Here is a 21,465-nt window from a genome sequence, read left to right on the forward strand (position 1 = left end):
CAGCAACTTCTGTTATAATTACTCATCAAAAATGCATTTGTATTTCTGGATTTCTTTTCAGATTAAAGTCACTGATAGACAATGAAATAAACGATAGAAAATATATAATGTTGATGGTTTCACTAGATTTAATTCCCTACTGGTAATTTAATACAAGCAGTTAGCACCAGTTGATTTATTTAAATATGTGTATTGTCCTCCTTCTTTCATGCAAAAGTTTGCTTTTGTTTGTCGGAATACTATACTTAAATTTGTTTTTTGTTTTTTTTTAATTCTATAGTTTAAATTTGTAATTGTCAATAATGCTATTTGGCGCTGATGATACCAGGGGCGGATCCAGGACAACACCAACATATAATGTTATGACTATTAGTCCCTGTCAAAAATAGATATCAAAAAGTACTTTAGATAATAGCATTTAAGCGGTCAAAAGGAAGGAGCCTGTGAACCTACTATACCCTGGATTCACCCCTTCTACAAGCTCTGTCAAATTTGCATTTTCTTCAATAATTAATTATTCTAATAATAAAATACTGTGTCTTTTCAAGAACTGAACTTGCTACAAATTCAGTGATTTAAAATGCAAATCTTTTCTACATCTATATAGAATTTATTTTTTAAAAAGTCTGGAAAATATAAATAAAAAACTACAATATATCAATGGAAGCCTATGTTGTTAGCCATACAAGCTCTAAGCTTGTTCTTTTTATATACAGTAAAATGAGTAATTAAGGTCCTTGCTTCAGATACTTGCTAATAAGCCTATAAATACAGTTTGTGTGCACTAAATTGTAGTAAAAACTGCATAAAATTGACTGATATGCTCATATACCTGTACTGGTTTTTTTATCCCCCTCATTAAATCTTAATTATGCACTATTTATACTCTATTTGTAAATTTTAATACACTATATATATCTAAAATGTTTGAAGTATAAATATAAATTTTCATATGTATACATTTTTGAGTCATCATAGGAAGACAAGGTTTCTTAAATTTAGGGTAAAAAGTTAACAAACATGCAATAAATTACAATTATATAAATTGTATTGTAAAAAAGGTGAGTTCTCTGGCTAATTAATTTGTTGACATAGCATCATATACTTCAATTTCTAATTGTATTTTGGAGGGAACTTTAAACAATTATACAACCTCTTCTATTAATATGTTACCTTAATTACATTTTTTTTATATAAAAAGGTCACTTTCAGCAACTTGGGTTCAGCTTTCTGCTCATTATTTAATTAGTTTGTAGAAAAAAAGAATTTTTCACAAGATACATTTTTAAAAGCACATCTAGAACAGATAAATTGTATATTAAAAACTTTGATGAGTTTTGACAAATTGTTCAAATACACAATACATGCATTATGTTTGAGGTGGTTTTTGCTAACATAAATATAATGGTGTAACAAACATAAACAAATACATTATGATGAATGTACACAAAGTAAATATACAAAAAGAAAATCAAATATGTACATGTGGCAACAATATAATAGTATTTAAACCCTTAATGTATTTCAACTTGTGAAAATACACACGATATCAGGTTTATGAAATTGGTTATGCTGTTCGCATTTTTTCTAAAATCGGCAGGATCATATCAAAGCGAGGGCGCTTTCCAGGATCTTCATTCATGCATATCCTAATTAGCTTACTCATGTGCGCAGACGCTCCTGTAGGTGGGGTTATTCGTAGTCCTTCGCACACAATCTGGAAAAATAACGTTTTATATTTGTATGAAAGACATTCTGCTTTTGAATTAAACTTTGTGATTGACATATCAACAATAAATTTCACAGATCTTTTTTTACCTTTTTTTAAATTGGTCTGCTTTTCATTCATGATTCTCTTAACATCTTTTTAAATAACATTTTATTTGTAACTATTAATCATTTAAAAGTACTGGGACTGATAATTTTTATCTTAAAAAAAAATAAATTAAAAAATGTGAAGATAAATGTACACATACTTTCATTCCAATTTCCATTGGTGATTGGCCAGCAAACGGCACTTCCCTCGTTGATAATTCCCACAGAAGTATTGCGTAACTCCACATATCTGCTGCCCTCACATTTGCTTCTTCTGGTTTCTTTTGAAGAGCTACAAATAAAGGCGTTTTCCGTTTAAAAAGTAATCCATATTAGCAAATAGTTGTTGTCAGTCAGTCAATTTGTTTTTTTAATCCAAATTTTGAACTATTACTTAGTCAGACAACAAAGATCTCCTGCTCCTCTATATTTCTTTTAGTTTGAAATCAAGCATCTATTTAACTTCTATTATCCATTAAAACAAAACCAAGATACAGTACCTTCAGGTGCCATCCATGCTGGGTTAAACACCTTGGCTTTATTTTGAAACGAAAACCGTGTGTCAGCCATATTCAACTTGGCAGTGTATTCCTCATCAATCTAAAACAATGACAAAATGAATTTGTACTGTAAAGTGTAAAAAAGTAGAATTTACCTTTCAAAAATACTGCAGTAACTGACAGATTGGCACAGATTTTATATTTTAAGGGTGTCTAGAAAACTCAGATCTCAGATATTCTAGACACCCATATTTTAAACTAGGGAATGTTGTCTACAACAAAGGAGTAATGGTTACTGCAGTAATTGCAGTAATTGTATGACTTACCATGACATTTTTACTGTTAAGGTAGAATTTAGGTATCAAAGGATCCATTGAGTGTAGAAAGGACATTCCTCTTCCAATATCTAATGCAAAGCTGACTGCTTGCGTATGGTCAAAATCCATGCCTACAAACAATATATTAATAGTATTGTTTTTATATACTGTATTTCACTAAGCAAATTCATTCATTATCCTTCTTATAGGTGACAATAATGTAGTAGTCCTAGTCGATTTACATTTGTTACATTTCTAAATTTGCTAAATGTAAGTAACTACATTATTTAGAGTATTTTAGAAAAAATATCAAACAAATCAACTAACCTGAGCCTTCATGAAGTACACGATACAAGGAACCGTGAGGGAGTGCTTCACTCAGGGTCACCATCTTTAACGGTGAACTTTGATTGACACACGCTAAAACAGGGTGAATGTTGGGATGCGAGAATATCCTAAGACGTGGGTATTCCAGGGCGAAGTCACGAGTTATCCGTGACGTGCAGTTGCGCACTTTAAGCATCTTTGCCATAACAGCAGTACCTTGCCATAACGCTCTGTACATCTGAAATAAAGACATGAAAGAAATCAATATCAGATTGAAAAAACACCTGATATTGACACAAAGTAAAACACATGCTCTGTTAGTACACTTTTTAAACTTTTCTGTATTCGTTGTACAGTATATATGATATTTCTACATTTTCATATTCCTGCTTTGTTGTTTTATATTATAAGGCACCCTGTAATTAGCTTCTCCCTGTTGAAAGTGTTTTGAAAAACAAAGAAAAAAAAGGATAGTAAAGCCCATTATGACGAATGCTATACAAATCTCATGTTCTTATTAAGATATAGTAATTGTGACATGTTTCCCCAAACTTGAATATCCTAAGCTCTGTCTACTAAACTAGTTTGATAGTGTAGACAGAGCTTTAACCTTCTATAAGTTAAGATTTAAATAAACAAACAACGTACAGTTCCTGCTGCACTGTCATTGATCTGTCCCTGTAATTTGATAGATTTTAATTCGATGCCAGCAAACCGGGACAGAGTTGCATCTCCTGAAAAACATAAAATCATTTTTTATTATTTAACAATTGTAGTTGTAGCTTTGCTTGTACAGTCAGGGACGTAGCGAGAGGTTACATTACAAACAATACAAGATATCACACTGTACTTACTGCTTCTAGTTTTTGTGCCACCCCAATTAGATGTCTTGTACGGAATTACTGTGAGATCTTGCCCTAAAGCTTGTGCCCGATCTGAAGATTATAAATCAATCAATATCTTATCCATATTATTCAATATTAATCAATATATTATCAATATATTATCAATATATTATCAATATTTTATCTTGACAAAAACAAAAAACAATTTTTGTAAAATAAAAAGTTAGGAAATGTATATAGTACAATTGAGGGTCAAATGTTTTCCTTTCTTGTTCACTAGATAACAAATTATTGAATTACAAACTTTATGAACTTTTAAGTAGGCTCAGTTACTCAAAGATGTACTGTAGTCAAGTTGAATGGGTATTCAACAAGAAACTTGAAAATTCACAATGAAAAAAGTACTATTGAATGCCATGTGACCCACAATTGTCCAATCAAATGACAGGAAATTATTTAGGTGTTTATATAATACCTCTTAGTTTCTCTGCTAATAATGGCTTTGCTTTGGTTAATGGTGTCTGTCCAAGTTTATTACATAATGTTACTCTTGCTCCATGGCTCACTAATTCCTATGGCAAAAAAAGTATGCTATTTAAAACTGCATTGAAACATTACTAAGATGATGGTTTGTATAATGTAATTTCATGGTTCAAACAATAATTCCTATGAAAAGTGTAGTACATAGTAGAGGTCACAATAATAACACCTATGTTTGTTACATAATGTAATTTCATGGCCAGGCTCACTAATGCATTTAAAAATCAGCGATTAATGATACAAAAAGGAGTTTTTAAAATATGATATACAACATATGGTTTATTATACAATTGGAGGCTGGCTTATCATTTCCTTTACAACATATTGGGTGAACATGCTTTATATGCATTTACAGACTGTGAATGTGGAAGTGTCGAACATAAACAATGTGTATGATTACTAGTACTACCTCAAAAAGCTTGCTAAATAATGGCATAAACAGGTTTACAGTACACACAATTTAGTACTGCAGTAGAAAGATATCAATGCACGAACATTAATTAGAGCAGTACATAAGGTGGATTAACCACCTGATTAATTATTATCAGCATTACAATAACAAAAATAATGTTTTCACATTAAATATATGCCACCATCTTTTCCTGCATGTGTTTATCATATGCCTTCAACATCAAGAAACTGGCCAATTATCATGCTAAATATATACAGTACAGTAAACTAACTCTCTTTTTTTTTGTCCTTAGAGGGTGAAGTAAAAAGAGTCAAGAGTTAAGCTCGTTTTCCATTACTGAATATATTCGCACGAATCGAACATTCTTTATTATGTTATGATTGGTTGCGTATTATTTCACACTTTCGATTCGCCCGAATAAATTTGCCTAGTGGAAAACCGGCTTTATAAACCTGATTGATTTTTCCTTCCACACCAACACACCAGAGTTTTGCTTTTGGTGTGAAAGGGGTACACCCTGTAGGTCAGGATTGAACCAAGGGCCCTGGGATTGAAAGGCAAGCTACAGAGACTACTTGTTAACACTACACCAAATTACTAACCTGCGCAACCATTTCATAATTCCAGAAGCATGCATAATGTAAAGGTGTATTTCCATGTTCATTGATAGCATTGATATCTGCCTTAGAGTTGATAAGCTGCAGGTAAAAGAGGATTTAGGAGTACATACTAAATATATGCATTAGGCAACCACTTAAGTACTTCGTTTATGATGTTTATAATCCACAATGATGCTGGAAACAAAGCTTGTTGCTTACATTACATGTACAGTAATAATTAATTTATAATTTTAAAATTTAAATTTATGTACTGTACATGATAATATAAAAATAATTTATTCAAATAATATTAACCAATTTGCATAGGCCTAATGGGGGTACAGTATTCTGTTCAGTGTTCTGTCAGTGCATCAATTACAATAAAAATATTGAAAATAAAAACTCTAAATAAAAACATAGACACTGAATGAATAATCTCATAATTGTTAATAACATGTTTTGATCCCGAATTTTGGGAAAGCATTTAGGGTGCTGTGAATATGGGTTCTTCCAAACAATACCCAGAAGCCCCTTTCCAACTTCAACTTGAATCCACACATAAATTAAATAATAATTAATGTTATTTGATTGTTCAACTAATTGATGAATACCCTCATAACGATTTCATCATGTCCATGGGCAGCAGCCAGATGTAATGATGTATCATCTCCCATATTGGTAGAGTTTATTTTAGCACCTCTAGCTAACAACATGTCAACGATGCCGGTACGTCCCTCCTTGGAGGCCCAATGCAATGCGCTGAATCGGTGATCATCACTAAAACAAAATCATCGTCAATGGGTAATTTTTATTCCAAATATTTCAAATATATATTAGCACTTGCACTGATGAAGGGCAAAGCCCGAAAGCTCTGTTAACTTTTCTGGCTGTTTTACTTATTGTTTTGATTTAGCTTTTCGGTTTTTTTTTTGTATCTCCATTGAGATCCAGCCACTGATACCCACAGCATTGTCATTTTTCAGTGCTTATTTTTTTTGTATCTCCATTGAGATCCAGCCACTGATACCCACAGTTGTCATTTTTATTATTACGCCCGTCAGGGATGTCACCACGCTGGTCGGCGCTGGTCGGCCCCGACCAGCACTCAACATTTCCGACCAGGATTTACAGGCTGCCGACCACCACTATTTTAATCATTTACGATATTTATATTAGGCCTAGGCCTAACTAAAATTCGTACTAAAACATTTTACCTAGCACATCGTTAATAACAGACAAGCTAGCCTCATATAGATAAGACAAAAGACTACAGCAAATGTTTCCGTGGTTACGTACGTTACTTTATTTGTAACACAACACCAGGCCTACCCTGCCCTGGTATTCATTGTTACAGCTTGTGAGTCATGGCGAACAACGTGCTACACAGCACAGTGTACAACTACAAGTTTAAAGTTCACATAGCGACCATTCAAGCGTTTTATTTTGCACAGATTAAAAATACAAACAAGTACGCAGTAATTAAAAATGTGCAACTACATAGACCCAAACGAAATCATTTTTAATTGCTGAATGTTTTGTCACCCTGCTTTAATTATATTATGTTACTAGTTTTACATTTTTGTACTCTACGAACTATTAAAAAAAATAAAAAACATGCGCATGGTTCAGTGAGACCGGGCAAGTTCGTTCGTTTATGATCGCCGAGCATGGTACAATAATTACACGTCCCTGGGATAACTTCAGGTTGCTGAACTTCAGTTAACCCATAAACACGTGTCTGTTCTTGCCGGTGTAAGATTGAATTGTGTCCAGCATTCAAAAGTGTCCGGGTGGACACTTTTCAGCATTGGATAGTGTCCAGTTGCATGTTTCAACGGGTTCGTGGGCGTTTTTCAACAATTTAATGCTGTCCGGCCCGTTTAATAATGTCTGACCCATGGATTGAAATGCGTCCACTATTAAATACTGTATCATACGTTTTATGATAGGTGGTTGTTTTTATCACGCCTGTACTTGACTTGTCTTCTTTTAATAACCAATAATACTTAATGATGCCAAACAAATTTTTTTTTCTAATTAAAGATCGCTTTGCCTAAACACCTCCAATTAGGGACCATTATATTATTTGGTATGTGAAAAGACAAGAAGAATAAATAATTGTTAAGTATGTGACAAAAACAAGTAAATGAAGTGGTCCTCTTCCAATTAAAAATCACTTTACCTAAAACACCTCCAATTAGCGACCATTTTATTATTTAGTATTAATAAAGCAAGAAGAATATATAGTTATTAATTATGTGACAAAAAACAAGTAATTGTACTGGACCTCTTTCAATAAAGGACCACTTTACTTAAAACACCTCCAATTAGCGACCATTTTATTAATTGGTATGAGTAAAGACAATAATAATTAATAGTTTTAATTATGTGACAAAATTAAGTAACTGTCTGACTGGTCCGCTTCCAATTAAAGATCACTTTACTTTAAGACACCTCTAATTAGTGACCATTTTTATTAATTGGTATGAGTAAATACAAGAAGAATACATAGTTTTAATTATGTGACAAAATTAAGTAAATGTACTGGTCCGCTTCCAATTAAAGGTCACTTTACTTTAAGACACCTCTAATTAGCGACCATTTTATTAATTGGTAGGAGTAAATACAAGAAGAATACATAGTTTTAATTATGATAGTGACAAAATTAAGTAACTGTACTAGTCCTCTTCCAGTTATAGATCACTTTACTTAATGAAACCTCCAATTAGCGACCATTATATTATTTAGTATTAATAAAGCAAGAAGAATATGTAGTTATTAATTATGTGACAAAAAACAAGTAATTGTACTGGTCCTCTTTCAATAAAGGACCACTTTACTTAAAACACCTCCAATTAGCGACCATTTTATTAATTGGTATGAGTAAAGACAATAATAATTAATAGTTTTAATTATGTGACAAAATTAAGTAACTGTACTGACTGGTCCGCTTCCAATTAAAGATCACTTTACTTTAAGACACCTCTAATTAGTGACCATTTTTATTAATTGGTATGAGTAAAGGCAAGAATAATTAATAGTTTAATTATGTGACAAAATTAAGTAAATGTACTGGTCCGCTTCCAATTAAAGGTCACTTTACTTTAAGACACCTCTAATTAGCGACCATTTTATTAATTGGTAGGAGTAAATACAAGAAGAATACATAGTTTTAATTATGATAGTGACAAAATTAAGTAACTGTACTAGTCCTCTTCCAGTTATAGATCACTTTACTTAAAGAAACCTCCAATTAGCGACCATTATATTATTTAGTATGAATAAAGACAAAAAGAATACATAGTTTTAATTTTGTGACAAAAACAAGTAATATTGTACTGGTCCTCTTCCATTAAAAACCACTTTACTTATAGACACCTCCAATTAGCGACCATTTTATCAATTGGTATGAGTAAAGACAATAATAATTAATAGTTTTAATTATGTGACAAAATTAAGTAAATGTACTGGTCCGCTTCCAATTAAAGGTCACTTTACTTTAAGACACCTCTGATTAGTGACCATTTTTATTAATTGGTATGAGTAAAGACAATAATAATTAATAGTTTTAATTATGTGACAAAATTAAGTAACTGTACTGGTCCGCTTCCAATTAAAGATCACTTTACTTTAAGACACCTCTAATTAGTGACCATTTTTATTAATTGGTATGAGTAAAGGCAAGAATAATTAATAGTTTAATTATGTGACAAAATTAAGTAAATGTACTGGTCCTCTTCCAATTAAAGATCACTTCAGTTTAAGACACTTCCAATTAGCGACCGTTATATTATTTTGTATGAATAAAGACAAGAAGAAGAAATAGTTTATAATCATGTGATAAAAAACAAGTAATTGTACTGGTCCTCTTCCAATTAAAGATCACTTCAATTTAAACACTTCCATTTAGCGACTGTTTTATTATTTTGTATGAGTACAGACAAGAGGAATAAATAGTTTATAATCATGTGATAAAAAACAAGTAATTGTACTGGTCCTCTTCCAATTAAAGATCACTTTACTTTAAGACACTTCCAATTAGCGACCGTTTTATTATGTTGTACGAGCACAGACAAGAGGAATAAATAGTTTATAATCATGTGATAAAAAACAAGTAATTGTACTGGTCCTCTTCCAATTAAAGATCACTTTACTGTAAGACAGACACGACTAAAAGGTGAAATAATAATAACAGGATTTTTATAGCGCACATACCACAGAGTGCTCAAGGCGCATTAAAAAAAATAATAATAATAAAAACAAATCATACAACTCTCCCGGTCCCGAGAGCCGCTGTTTTGAGGTTGACCTGACAATTGTGGCAATTACCAATTGGGACATTACCCTTGCTGGACATCTGGTAAAAATAAATACTGATTATGCTGCCACTTTAGTACACAAAACGATAAATAAAAAAAAAATAATACAACTTGTAGCATTCCATTTAAACTAATACAGTAGGCCCTGTTCAAAACTGCTAGTGTAGAAAAGTCAAATCCACCCATATAATAAAACCTAGAACTAGCTAATGATGTAGAAACACCAACAGCTTATTTATTAAATAAAAATCAACATTATACTAATGTACAACTCAACAGGTAATGTAGTAACGAAAATTGCCTCACAGCTAATGTAGTTAATATCGCCAGCTAATAAAATATTATATATTTTACAAACCTAAATGTCTAAATCATGTGCAAATGTATTTCTCTACTTGCCGTCAGTCTATCCACCTCTCGTAAGTGATCGGCTTTCAAAACTTAGCACTCTGATCGTAAGCAACCACCCTTGTTAGCGACCACCTTTAATATTTAAAAGGGACTACCTCTGTTTCCGCTTCTCACAATGGACAACCTCCTGAAGGGGTAACCACCTCTCATAACGGACTGCTTTCATAAACTACCACCGCTCGTAGACGACCACTTCTTTTACCGACTACACCTCCCGTAAGTGACCACCTCAATAGAGGTGGTAATTTGCGAAAGGTGGTCGTTACGGAATTATGAGAAGTGGTCCCTTAGGAGAGGTGGACGTTTTTTTTTTTGAGATTATTCGAAAAAAACAAAAAACTGAAATACCCTTGAGTGAACGAATAATTATGATGCGCAATTAAGGTGTTTATTTTGCCATATAAAATATAAAAAAATAAATATTTTTTGGTAATATGCATCAACAATATTTTTCAAATGTATTTTAGATAAATAAATAAATAATGTAAAATCTCTAGAAACAAAAAAAAATATTGTGACTAACCAATTCAATGTTTTATTAAATAAAACCAAAAATCAGGCATCTGTGAAAAAAAATATAATGAAAAAGAACTCACTTTAACAATGACGAACTTACTTGTTTAAAGCACTTTTGTTATCAGTTAATATTATTAAATTAGTAACAGTATTATGAATATTACAAAATAATATTTTGAGAACTGAAAAATATTTTGAGGGAACAAATATATTTAGGGAGAACAAAATAAGATTTCAAGAACTGAACAATATAAAAACGAATTACTACTTCGAGACAAGGAATGATCGAGAGAACAAAATAATTTCGAGGGAAATTATTTCGTTCTCTCGCGAATTAGTAATTCGAATTCCAATGAAATAATATTTCGAAAGAACGAAAATAGGTAGGCCCTATGCCTATATGATTTAGTGATATTCATTCCCTAGAAATAATAATACAGTACCGGTAGGCTATATATGTTTTCAAGTTGTCGATTTACTTCAAATTGACAACAGGTTGTATATACTCAATCAAAAACAAACAATTTAATTTGATTAGACTATATGTCTCCAGATATAATAATAGTAATATTTATTTCAATCGACTTGATATTTTGCGATTCAAGTTGGTATTCTAAGGAATTATAATTACCCTAACGGGAGTTGGTGACCGTCCAGTGCCCTAGTTTTTACGGGGTTAATATGATGTCGATGTCGATGGTCCTACTTTCTTATCGATGAAAGCTGCCCGGGTGGTTGCAGCCATTTTCAACAGCTGGTATTACACTATTCAATGCTGAAAATTGTCCAGTGGACACTTTCAAACACCGGACACATTTAAATCTTACACCGGCCATGCACTACATGCTTGCCGCACAGTTGTGAAACAAAAAATCCGGAATTCGCGAATACGCTAAAAAACTCTCGCGCAAAAGAACACGAACATTATATCGAGCAACAAGTAGTAAGGTCTAGGCTAATAATTTATCTACAGTAATTGATTAGGGATTAGGCCTAAATAAGGAAGCGCCTGTTTTTGTGGAATTCAGATTTTGGGGCATCTATCTAAGCCTTGGCTAGGCCTAGTGGTCGTAGTGTCTACAAGGCTAGGCCTAAGCCTGACGCGATCTATTGCTATTCATTTCGTAAGCGTTTTTTTTTTGTTTTCGCAAATAATACAGACGACTCCCCGGTGGTACAAGGTTAGGCCTAGACCTGACGCAATTTGTTGTTATTTATTTTCATAATTCTTTATGTTTCGCTAAAATAACGACAAACCCCCGGGGGGGGATACCCCCCCCCCCCCCCCCCCCCCCCCGGGAGAATTTTCCGACCGGCACTCCAAAAAGCTGGTGACATCCCTGGCCCGTATTCTTAAACCGGACTTTAGTCGTAGTTCGAGCTAAAACTAAAAAAATGACGTCATTTTAATTCATAAACCGAACTTCAACTAAATCACCGACTAAATCAGGCCAACCTCGACTAAATCGAGACGGATTTTGATCGATTTTTTTAGTCCTGGAGGGGGCAGACTAAATGGTCGACTAAATGGTTTTTAAACGATGTTTATAAAAAACGTAACAGTCATTGAGTTGTTATATTGGCCAGATATTGAAGAATGAAATATCTATATTTATATTAGTTTAATTAAATATACATTGGTATAAATTATAATAATGAAAATCATCTTTATTTACAACTGTATACAAATTACATTATTTTCTTGGCGCAAGTCCGACTTGAGCTACGTCACGCCATAGCGACAATGGGAGATGCGGCAATTCACCACGCGATGGAATGTTTAGGGGGCCTAGCGCTTTCTTGTCACGCTATGAAGTGGGTGGTTCGTGGCAATCATACTTTGTTGGGGGCCTAGAAAATATAAAAGTTACCGTACCGCCATGGTTCCTAAATATATTTTTAAGATTTTATTTGTTGTTAATCAAATATACTTCACTGTTAAATTAATACTGATATTGTTCTAATAATTAACGATTAAAATTATTTTTCATGTATATAGTCCTGATGCATAAAAAGTGTTGTAAGAAATGGAAAGTGATATCAATGCGCAAAATTTCGTCTGCTCCTCAAATACTCTCTTGTCATTGGCCAATGTATAGCCTTTGTTACCCAGACGTGTGCAACTCGACTAAAAGCTCGACTTCATTAAGTCGAACTGCAAACTTCGACTACTTCGTTTTTTAATCGAATTTTAAGTAATAGCTCGAACTACGACTTTTCCAAGTCGAACTTCAAACTACGACTAAAGTCCGGTTTAAGAATACGGGCGTAAGTAACGGGTATCCTGCTGTCGAATGTGATTGAAAATAAATAAATATAAGTAGTTTACTACAGTAGTTATCATATAGTTTATCCGTATACATAGAACTTGAGTTTTTTAAGTTTGCGCTTACCCTTGGTTAGGATCATTCTCAACATTGTCCAGCCACACCCTCACATAAACTGAATTACCATCTCGTACCTGAGAAAAAATATCCTCCATCTCTGTACAATTTAAAATAACAAAATAAACTTATTAAAATAAATGTATTATTTTGTTAAAGATGTATTGTCCCTCAAAAACATGAAAAATGAAAATTAATTAAATCAGACTTTGAATATGTTATTTTGTAGTTTTAATAAAGTTAAAAAAATAATGTTTTCACTTATAAAATGACAAAATAAATGGTTAAATTTAACCAAAAATCCATTGGCTGGTAGCCAATTTGACCATTTTTTGCTTTAATTAAAATTTTTCAGGTAAATACATTTTTTTTTTATCAAATTTTTGGTCAAAGTGGATAACTATTATGTTACAACAATATGGAATATTCAACAAAAAATGTTTTAAGAATTATTTTTTCAGGGGGACAATACATCTTTAATTGTAATATTTGATTCATAATGTAGTTCTGTTAGAAGTACTGTAATCCTGAATAATTAATTCACAGCTAAGTTTACTTAAAAGAAAAGAGATTTATTAGAAGGCTACTGTAGGTTCAGTTGATTGAAATTGGATTTTTTTTTATTTCGACAAATTTTTGAGGGTGGTCCATCCATCCGAAGCTGATCATTAGGGACCCTCACAGAAATACAATATCACACGACATAAACATAATTAAATTAAATAGAATTTACAAAGATTAACAATTTATAGAACAATTAATTGAAATCCTAAAATGCGAGTAAAAAATAATACAGTATTTAATGCATTGTACAGCGAAATATCCACAAGCCACATTCACACACAGTAAGTTTTTTATTTCTTTACTCCATGGTTTTACAGTATTATTATTTATTTACAAAAAATTATTGGAAAAGATACAAATACAAAAGATTTACACTTTCACACACATAAAAACAGTGCTTGAGAGAGAAGTGTAACTAAATACAGGAAGGAAGGTTGATTGGTTTACAACATACTGTATCCGGAAAACCAATGCCTATTCCTGCTAGATGCTAGTACTAACTACACTTGTAGTCTCCTAACAATACGGAAGAAGACACAAGGGTGGTACAGGAGAGGTTCCTGTAATATGATAGGTGTGAACAGTTAAATCGGTCAATGACATTTCAGAGGCGCGTCCTCTGATCTGTTTTTGTTTATCATCAAACTGATCATATCATTCATATCAAGTCTAAAGCTGGTGCTATTCAACACAAATCAAAAAGTGAACAATAAACTATTACTACAGAAGATAAATAACACTATTTACGAAATCGAGTATCAAACTCCTTACATTTATTCATTAAAAAAAGAAACACAAAATTACTCACTTTTCCGCGGTTGATTGCACCTACTCTCCCTGGCTTTAGGGTCAACATTGGCCTGCCATATAAGGTCAGAGAATGTTACCTGTACACAGAAAAGATTATTTTTTAAAAAGATTGAAACATTATAAACTAATAAAATAATTCGATTTTTACATTTTATAAACTATTTTAATGTATACTAAATATTATTTTATCATTCTATATTGAATATATAAAATAATTTAAATCAAATTTTCGTGATAGAAATATAAACTTAAAAAGCCTAAAGTTTGACGTCATGCAAAACAATATGGCAGCGCCCGTAATACTAATAGCTTCGTCGTGTTTTAAAACTTGTTAATTTAGCGTAATTTAATACTACTAAAAAGCGTTTTAAACTATGAAAGTATCAATTTATTAAGTTCGATTAATTACATATACACTTTAAAACACCCTTTCGTATAATTGTCAATGGTATGTATGCTTTATAATAGATAGAATAAATCCATCCTACTTACTGCTGCTGTGCTGGTGGTAGGCCCTCGCTACCTAGCTAGCTAGGCTAGAGGGCCTAGTACTGTAGTTGTTATTTATTTAGCTAAGTAGCCGGCCGACTACTAGAGTGACCATGTCACGTGTGTGCGGGCTGAGGGTATCCTATGCTTATAAGTAGGCTAAGCCTGTACTAACAGGCAGGGAGGTGGAGTATGATGCAGTTCATGAGTAGATATTTGTAAATACTGCACATTGTCAATAATATTTAATAATCAGCTTCTTATGAATGAAAATATCTTTCTTATAGTTGGAAACATCTGGATTATTTTGTTTTATTTTAATGAGTATAGTAATATATTAAAACTATTTTTTCAAACATTTCAATTTCCTATATAGATTATAAAGATGATATGTTTTCCTTTCAGATAGTATTTGAAGCATTCCAAAAATGGCTGTAGATTTTGAGGTAAAAAGTTCCGGAGACTGGGGCGATAATGGAGTAAGCGATTTGCATGCTGTCTTGTTTAATAAGGTATGAAACAAGTTATACAATTCATGTTCAGTGTATTAAAACAACTGGTGAGGTGCACAATAATAATCAACTCAATATCTTTAAATAGTAATTAACATACGCGTCAAGACAATAAATGATAAATCGTGAATATTAAGATTAAATTAAAAATAAAATCCGTCGTGTATGACACCCATATTGGAGGTTCTACTTGATTAGTTTTTTGTGTATAAATTTGTTTCTTTGTTTTGGTTCTTGCAGGAATCTAATATTGATGCTACTCAAAATATTAAACATAGAAAGAAGTCAAAAAAAGCAAAAACATGTAATACAAATGGCTGCAATGAAATTTCCAAATTAGAAATTCAGAGAAAAGGAAAAAAATCCAAGACGCAAGACACGACAAAGGATTCCAAAACATTAAAAAGGAAATTGGAAAATGATGATCAACCAGAAGTATCGAAGAAGAAAAAGAGAACATTAAATAAAAAAGTAGAACAAAACATTGAAAATGAGGAAAATACAATATTACTAAATGAAGCAAAAAATACAGAGAAAAAAATTCAGAAGAAACAGATAAAACGAAAAAAGAATGAGGATGGAGATGGAAGGAAATTAAATGAAGGAGAAGAAAAACAAAAAATTGATGATGAAATAAATAAGGCAACAGATCAATTGAAAAAGAAGAAAAAGAGAAAAAGGAAAGCAGTGAACAAATTCAAAACACAAGAGTTCTTGAATACAAAGAAGTTGTGTGGAAAATTTGTCGACCTTACAGCGCCCCCGTCAAAAGTACTGAAACAAAATCCAAAGGTAAAAAAGACTAAAGAAGTAGACAATGAAAAGTCAGTCAGTCAAAAAATGTCTGAAGATGAAAAACATTCTGAAAAGATGAATAAAAAGAAACAAAAGAAAAGAAAGCTTGAAACTGGAAATGAAAAACCTGTAAGTAAGTCACAATTAGGTGATTCTAACTCTAAAGCAATGGAGTCAAGTAAGAAGAAACCAGTATTTGATGCTAACACAAAAGAAGTGGATACGATAAAAAAGAAACCAGTATTTGATGCTAACACAAAAGAAGTGGATACGATAAAAAAGAAACCAGTATTTGATGCTAACTCCAAAGAAGTGGAGTCGAGCAAAAAGAAACCAGTATTTGATGCTAACTCCAAAGAAGTGGAGTCGAGCAAAAAGAAACCAGTATTAGATCTGAGAACAAAAATGGAAAACAAGTTAAAAGGAGCAAGATTCAGATTCATAAATGAGAAGCTATACACCTGTACCGGGGATTCGGCTTTGGAGCTATTTACGGAAGATACGGATGCTTTCCAAGTCTACCACGATGGGTTTGTTGAGCAGGTGAAATCCTGGCCTGTTAATCCTGTTGATAAAATGATTGAAGATCTTAAGAACATGTAAGTTCTAGGCTCAAAATTGTCATTTTATTTTGGCAGATATAAACAGCAATTGTCAAAATCTAGATCTCTCAATTTGATGTAGTAATATAACTTTTATTTTTTATTTTGTACTTTATTTAAAATCCAATTTCAAATTATATTTTATATTTTCAGGCCATCATCAAAGGTTGTTGGTGATTTTGGTTGTGGTGATGCCAAGATAGCTGAGAGTGTCAAACAAAGTGTGTACTCATTTGACTTGGTCTCAACTAAAGCCAACACCATTGCTTGCAATATGGCCAAAGTAAGTTGGATATTATAGATGTTATGAATGATGCTTTCTTCCATTCATTGAGTGGAAAACTGTTATTTGTTTATGGTTATCGTGTTCTAAAACACAAGAAAAACTTAATACCATTTTCTATATTTTATTAGGTTCCTCTTTCTGATAATGCACTGGATGTGGCTGTATTTTGTTTGTCGTTGATGGGTACAAATTGGATTGACTATCTCAAAGAAGCAAACAGAGTTCTAAAAATCAAGTAAGTCTTATTCTCACACAGCACTGTATATTCATACATTTTTATACAAAATGAAGTTTGTTACATTGATGTAACTAACTATTTTATGTAACTATAAAATCTAGTCAAATGGGGTTTTTCCTTATTTTTTTTCAATTTTAGAGGTATTCTAAAAATTGCTGAGGTATCAAGTCGATTTCAAAACTTAAAAGCATTCAACCTAGCCATGAAGAGACTTGGATTTTCACAAATAAAAAAGGTAAATGGAAAAAAAAAAGAGAATTTATTTTTTATTTTATTATAAGATTTTGCTAAGTTATTAAACATATATTAAAGTATACTGTATAATAATAATGTTGGTGGTCTTTACTAAAAATTATTTATTTACTATTATTTTTGATAGGATATTAGCAACAAGTTCTTCATCTCATTTGATTACAAAAAGCAAAGTTTGCCAAAAGAGATTTCAGAAGGTATGAACGAGATTCTCAAACCATGTCTGTATAAAAAAAGATAACAAGAGAAGGTATGAAGGGATTCTCAAACCATGTCTGTATAAGAAAATATAACAACAAGAGAAGGTATGAAGGGATTCTCAAACCATGTCTAAAAACAACCACTTTACTATGTCTGCACTTGTTTTCAAGTACTGTATTATAGTTACAAGGACAGTATAAAGTGTACTACTTGGCCTCATTGGATCCGCCTGTTAGACAAATGTATTGATGTAATCAATCAGTTTTTTTTAATGCATTGTTTTGCTAACATATTTATTTTATGAAATTTGATTATTCTAAACATTAATTCATATGTTCATCTTTTGCACCATTTATTTTATCTATTGATTTATGCCATTTTGACGAGTGGGAACCAGGCTTGCAGTTATTTTTTTTTATTTTCCATAAAATAAAATAAAAAATAACTGAAGGAGACACCTTTGGGAGCCAAAAACGTGTCCCATTAAGAGGGATTGACCGTAGTGTTAAACATGTACTTCCCTTCATACGTTTCAGATGTCCGTCTGAATAGTATTCTTTTTCAATTATTTACTAGTGTGGACAGGTTGTTTGATCCAGCAATTAAAGCTACAAATAGGGTATGTTTTAATAAAAACCACTTTCAAACAACTCACTGTGTGTTTTGTTTTTAATGCACTATTCACCACGTTTGTGTTTAAATGCTATGTGTTGCTTTTTTAATTTGTTGCGTTTATTTGTTTCACAAATAATATAATGAACTTGTTGGCCTAATGGAAGACTTGGCATCCAATCTTCACGTTCATATGATACGAAGCATATTTTCAATACAGTTTGTTTCTTTTAATCTGAAAAAAATCCTCTAAATGAATTAATTTTTTTCGAAAAAAACCCGACGTAATGTGACCGTTGCAACGTAAGAAAATAAACTTCTATCAATTTCGCATAAGGCCATTACACAGACGAGGTAACGATAGAGCTTAGTTCCCACTAGGACGTTTATGCAAGGATGTAAGTACAATGCAAGCGAGCTGATAAATAACAAGCGAAAGTTCGAAAAATCCATCGTGTGTCATTGGTCAAATTACTTGCGTTGCTCTTACGTCCTTGCGTTACGTTCTAGTGGGAACTAAGCTTAAGCGGAAAACCGCGTAGCTTGTCCCACGTACAATCTGTACTCGACTGAAACCGCCTGTCCGCTCCGCGCTTTGGTCATAAGGAATATAACAATGAGTCTGTATTCTTATTACTGTTACCGCTCGTTTGTGTAAATTGGACAAGTTGGATTACGTTTGCGAGGTACGCAAAGCAACAAAAAAAACGGTGTTCAGTTCCCACTTGTGACACGTAAGTTCTTACGGCACTTTTCGTCGATACGTTACGTCTGCGTCGTACTTCGTTGCGTCCTAGTGGGAACCAAGCTTTACCCATTAATCCCTTCTCAATCTATCGTACACACTCGTCAACATACTCGGGTAGGTGTAAATAATCTACTATATTAAAGTAGTGCGTGTGTACTTACACAATGGTAAAATTAAATATTCTATTAATATCGGAAACAATGGTGTAGGCTTATTGTGTGTATGTAAATGTAATGTGGTATGACCCTGGCAACCACACACGATGGGTTAAATGATGACAGATGGACAAAAAAGGGGGAATTTCCCTTTCTATTTTTATTTACAAACCCGGAAATCGCGGTTTTTGAAAATAATAAATCTTTTGTTATGACACTAGCATGGGAACATGTTAGTTCTACATCTCCCATCAAAATACAAGGAGGCATGGGGGACGCACATGAATCACCCCGTCGTAGAACGATTTCTTCGACCGCCTGGGTCGGTCGTCCAGGAAAAGCTTGTTTATCTGTATGGTATCTGCTTACATAAACTTTAGTTTGAACTGTTCATGCTCCCACTCCTCTCCCCTCCTCCTCATTCCCCCTCTTTCCGTCCTTCCTCCCTCGTTGCGTATATACCAAGTGCAGATACTGTAGTGGATTGCGGATTCTTGATGGATTTGATTGACCAGAACTAAAAATATAATCATTATTGATATTACATACATGGTCTACATACACGTTAGTTATCATGATGACATTGTATGTAGGCCTAGTCAATGTTAGTACATTCACGTTCGTATTTTATAACATATTGATTGCATATAGACCTTTTATTTTCCCGGGGACCAATCATTTCGATTCAGGATGCTTCCTTTTTGTAGAAGCTTGGTTCCACACGCAACGCAGGGACGCAGATGTGACGCAACGAAAGTAATTTGCAAAGGCTCACTGTTGCTTCATGGTGTAATTAGACCATTTGAATTGCGCGTAAGGCGTCCTGGCGTACATTTGTGCGTCCTCCTAAAAAATCATTTAGGGAATCGTATACTTTCAGTATCGTGGTAGACCTACTGTTATTTATTTTTATTTATTTTCTTTTGAGGCAAATTGCCAAGGATAACCACAATTTAATTCATTCATTATCCTTCTCAAAGGTGGCAATCCCTTTAAAGTTGAAAAGAAATAACTCAATGTTAATGAACATTATAAAAACAAACATCTTTGCACTACAATAGATTTGTTTGGTTTGGTTTTATTATTTCAAGTACCCTGGTATAATGGAGGTTTAATTTCGTTATACAATTACTGCAACGTAATATCTCCTTTTGTTGTTTCCTCTTTGTCAAAAAGCCAAAAACATAAAATAGGCTTTTACCAAAATTCCCACTTGCTCGCTAGTGTCTGTTGCAAACAAGGAAGTAAATACTTTCTTAGAACGTATATAAACAGCTTGTATAATAATAGTCTGTTAATAAGTGACTACAGTATTTATATATTTGACGTCATTTATTGCATACGTTTTCTGTTGTGATCCTCATAGAGATTTCAGTAGACCTACATACTATTTGATGTATTCAAACTACTGTGTCGTCCGCCGCGTCATATCATCGTATGATGCCTAGTATGTTTTGATTCAAATTGGTATCTCCTGTCAACAATAGGAAAAAAGACATTTTTACTGATCCGCTCTGTTGCTGCTTCGTTCTGTTGCTGCTCAGTTCTATTGCTGCTCTGTTCCGTTGCTGCTTCGTTCTGTTGCTGCTCCGTCCTGTTGCTGCTTCGTTCTGTTGCTGCTCCGCTCTGTACAGTGTTGTAAAAATGTCTTCTGTTACAAGCCCACTGATCGTCAACACTTCACGACGTCCGAAAACTCTATCATTTGGACAGGTTTTGGTGCAGTTACTGCGAACAGGACTAAGAAGTAACGAAAATAATCCACCACCAGAAAGCGAGGATGGATGCTATGCTTCTCTTCTCTTTTTCATCGCCTTATGTTCCTTCGGATCTGTCATGATCTTTTCCAGCATGATGTGTCGTGACCTTTTATCTTATGGCACAATGTCAATTTTTTTGATTATATTAATAGTATTTGATTTGACAGTCATGTTTTACTTCATGAAATCAAAACAAAGGTGGATTGATAAGTCAATTGTGCTGTTGAATTCTTCCTCCTCGGAGCGACGTGTACATAACAACGCCACTGAGATGACACCAATCAATGGTGGTCCACGTGACCTCCCTTCAGAAAACAGTATCCCGAATGAATCGCGTGTAAGGCACCAGAAATCCAGTCTTTCTTTGCTTGGCATATACATATTTGGCAGTATTACACTTGTCATGTTTTCAATTGATATGGTTCAAGTCGGAACATGCATTCCTTTTTTCCTCAA

At 33.0% G+C, this 21,465-nt stretch overlaps 2 protein-coding genes across 5 annotated transcripts; one reads left to right on the forward strand and one right to left on the reverse strand.

The window, feature by feature from the left end:
* Positions 1 to 110: 110 nt before the first annotated feature.
* LOC140050419 (scaffold protein ILK-like) lies at positions 111 to 14,398 on the reverse strand. The gene is made up of 12 exons (XM_072095589.1): positions 14,358 to 14,398; positions 12,995 to 13,085; positions 5,967 to 6,132; positions 5,359 to 5,454; positions 4,280 to 4,376; positions 3,814 to 3,894; positions 3,608 to 3,693; positions 2,960 to 3,197; positions 2,642 to 2,763; positions 2,316 to 2,415; positions 1,977 to 2,107; positions 111 to 1,717 (listed from the first exon to the last, which is right to left on the reverse strand). The coding sequence occupies exons 2-12, from the start codon at positions 13,081 to 13,083 to the stop codon at positions 1,568 to 1,570; spliced, it is 1,356 nt and encodes a 451-aa protein (XP_071951690.1). The 5' UTR covers positions 13,084 to 13,085; positions 14,358 to 14,398; the 3' UTR covers positions 111 to 1,567.
* Positions 14,399 to 14,670: 272 nt separating this feature from the next.
* LOC140049449 (uncharacterized) lies at positions 14,671 to 18,383 on the forward strand. 4 transcript variants are annotated; one of them, XM_072094332.1, is made up of 8 exons: positions 14,671 to 14,807; positions 15,254 to 15,360; positions 15,601 to 16,754; positions 16,911 to 17,040; positions 17,172 to 17,278; positions 17,420 to 17,516; positions 17,661 to 17,783; positions 18,311 to 18,383. In XM_072094332.1, the coding sequence occupies exons 2-7, from the start codon at positions 15,277 to 15,279 to the stop codon at positions 17,772 to 17,774; spliced, it is 1,686 nt and encodes a 561-aa protein (XP_071950433.1). In that variant the 5' UTR covers positions 14,671 to 14,807; positions 15,254 to 15,276; the 3' UTR covers positions 17,775 to 17,783; positions 18,311 to 18,383. The 4 variants fall into 4 exon arrangements, with proteins under 4 accessions (XP_071950433.1, XP_071950434.1, XP_071950435.1 ...); XM_072094333.1 differs by having other exon boundaries at positions 15,601 to 16,431; positions 16,480 to 16,754; positions 17,661 to 18,378; XM_072094334.1 differs by having other exon boundaries at positions 15,601 to 16,383; positions 16,480 to 16,754; positions 17,661 to 18,378.
* The last annotated feature ends 3,082 nt before the right edge of the window (positions 18,384 to 21,465 follow it).

Source organism: Antedon mediterranea, chromosome 5, assembly GCF_964355755.1.
Source record: "Antedon mediterranea chromosome 5, ecAntMedi1.1, whole genome shotgun sequence".
Lineage (NCBI taxonomy): Eukaryota > Metazoa > Echinodermata > Crinoidea > Comatulida > Antedonidae > Antedon > Antedon mediterranea.

Bases quoted from the DNA above. Each gene is read 5' to 3' on its own strand.
- LOC140050419 (XM_072095589.1), bottom strand. From the start codon at position 13,083: ATGGAGGATATTTTTTCTCAGGTACGAGATGGTAATTCAGTTTATGTG. The intron at 5,455-5,966 runs GTATTCATCAAT...TTTTACCTGCAG, and splicing joins ATGATGAAATCGTTATGAGG to CTTATCAACTCTAAGGCAGA. The intron at 2,764-2,959 runs GTTAGTTGATTT...TATTGTTTGTAG, and splicing joins TGTACTTCATGAAGGCTCAG to GCATGGATTTTGACCATACG.
- LOC140049449 (XM_072094332.1), top strand. From the start codon at position 15,277: ATGGCTGTAGATTTTGAGGTAAAAAGTTCCGGAGACTGGGGCGATAAT. The intron at 16,755-16,910 runs GTAAGTTCTAGG...TTATATTTTCAG, and splicing joins ATTGAAGATCTTAAGAACAT to GCCATCATCAAAGGTTGTTG. The intron at 17,517-17,660 runs GTAAATGGAAAA...TATTTTTGATAG, and splicing joins GATTTTCACAAATAAAAAAG to GATATTAGCAACAAGTTCTT.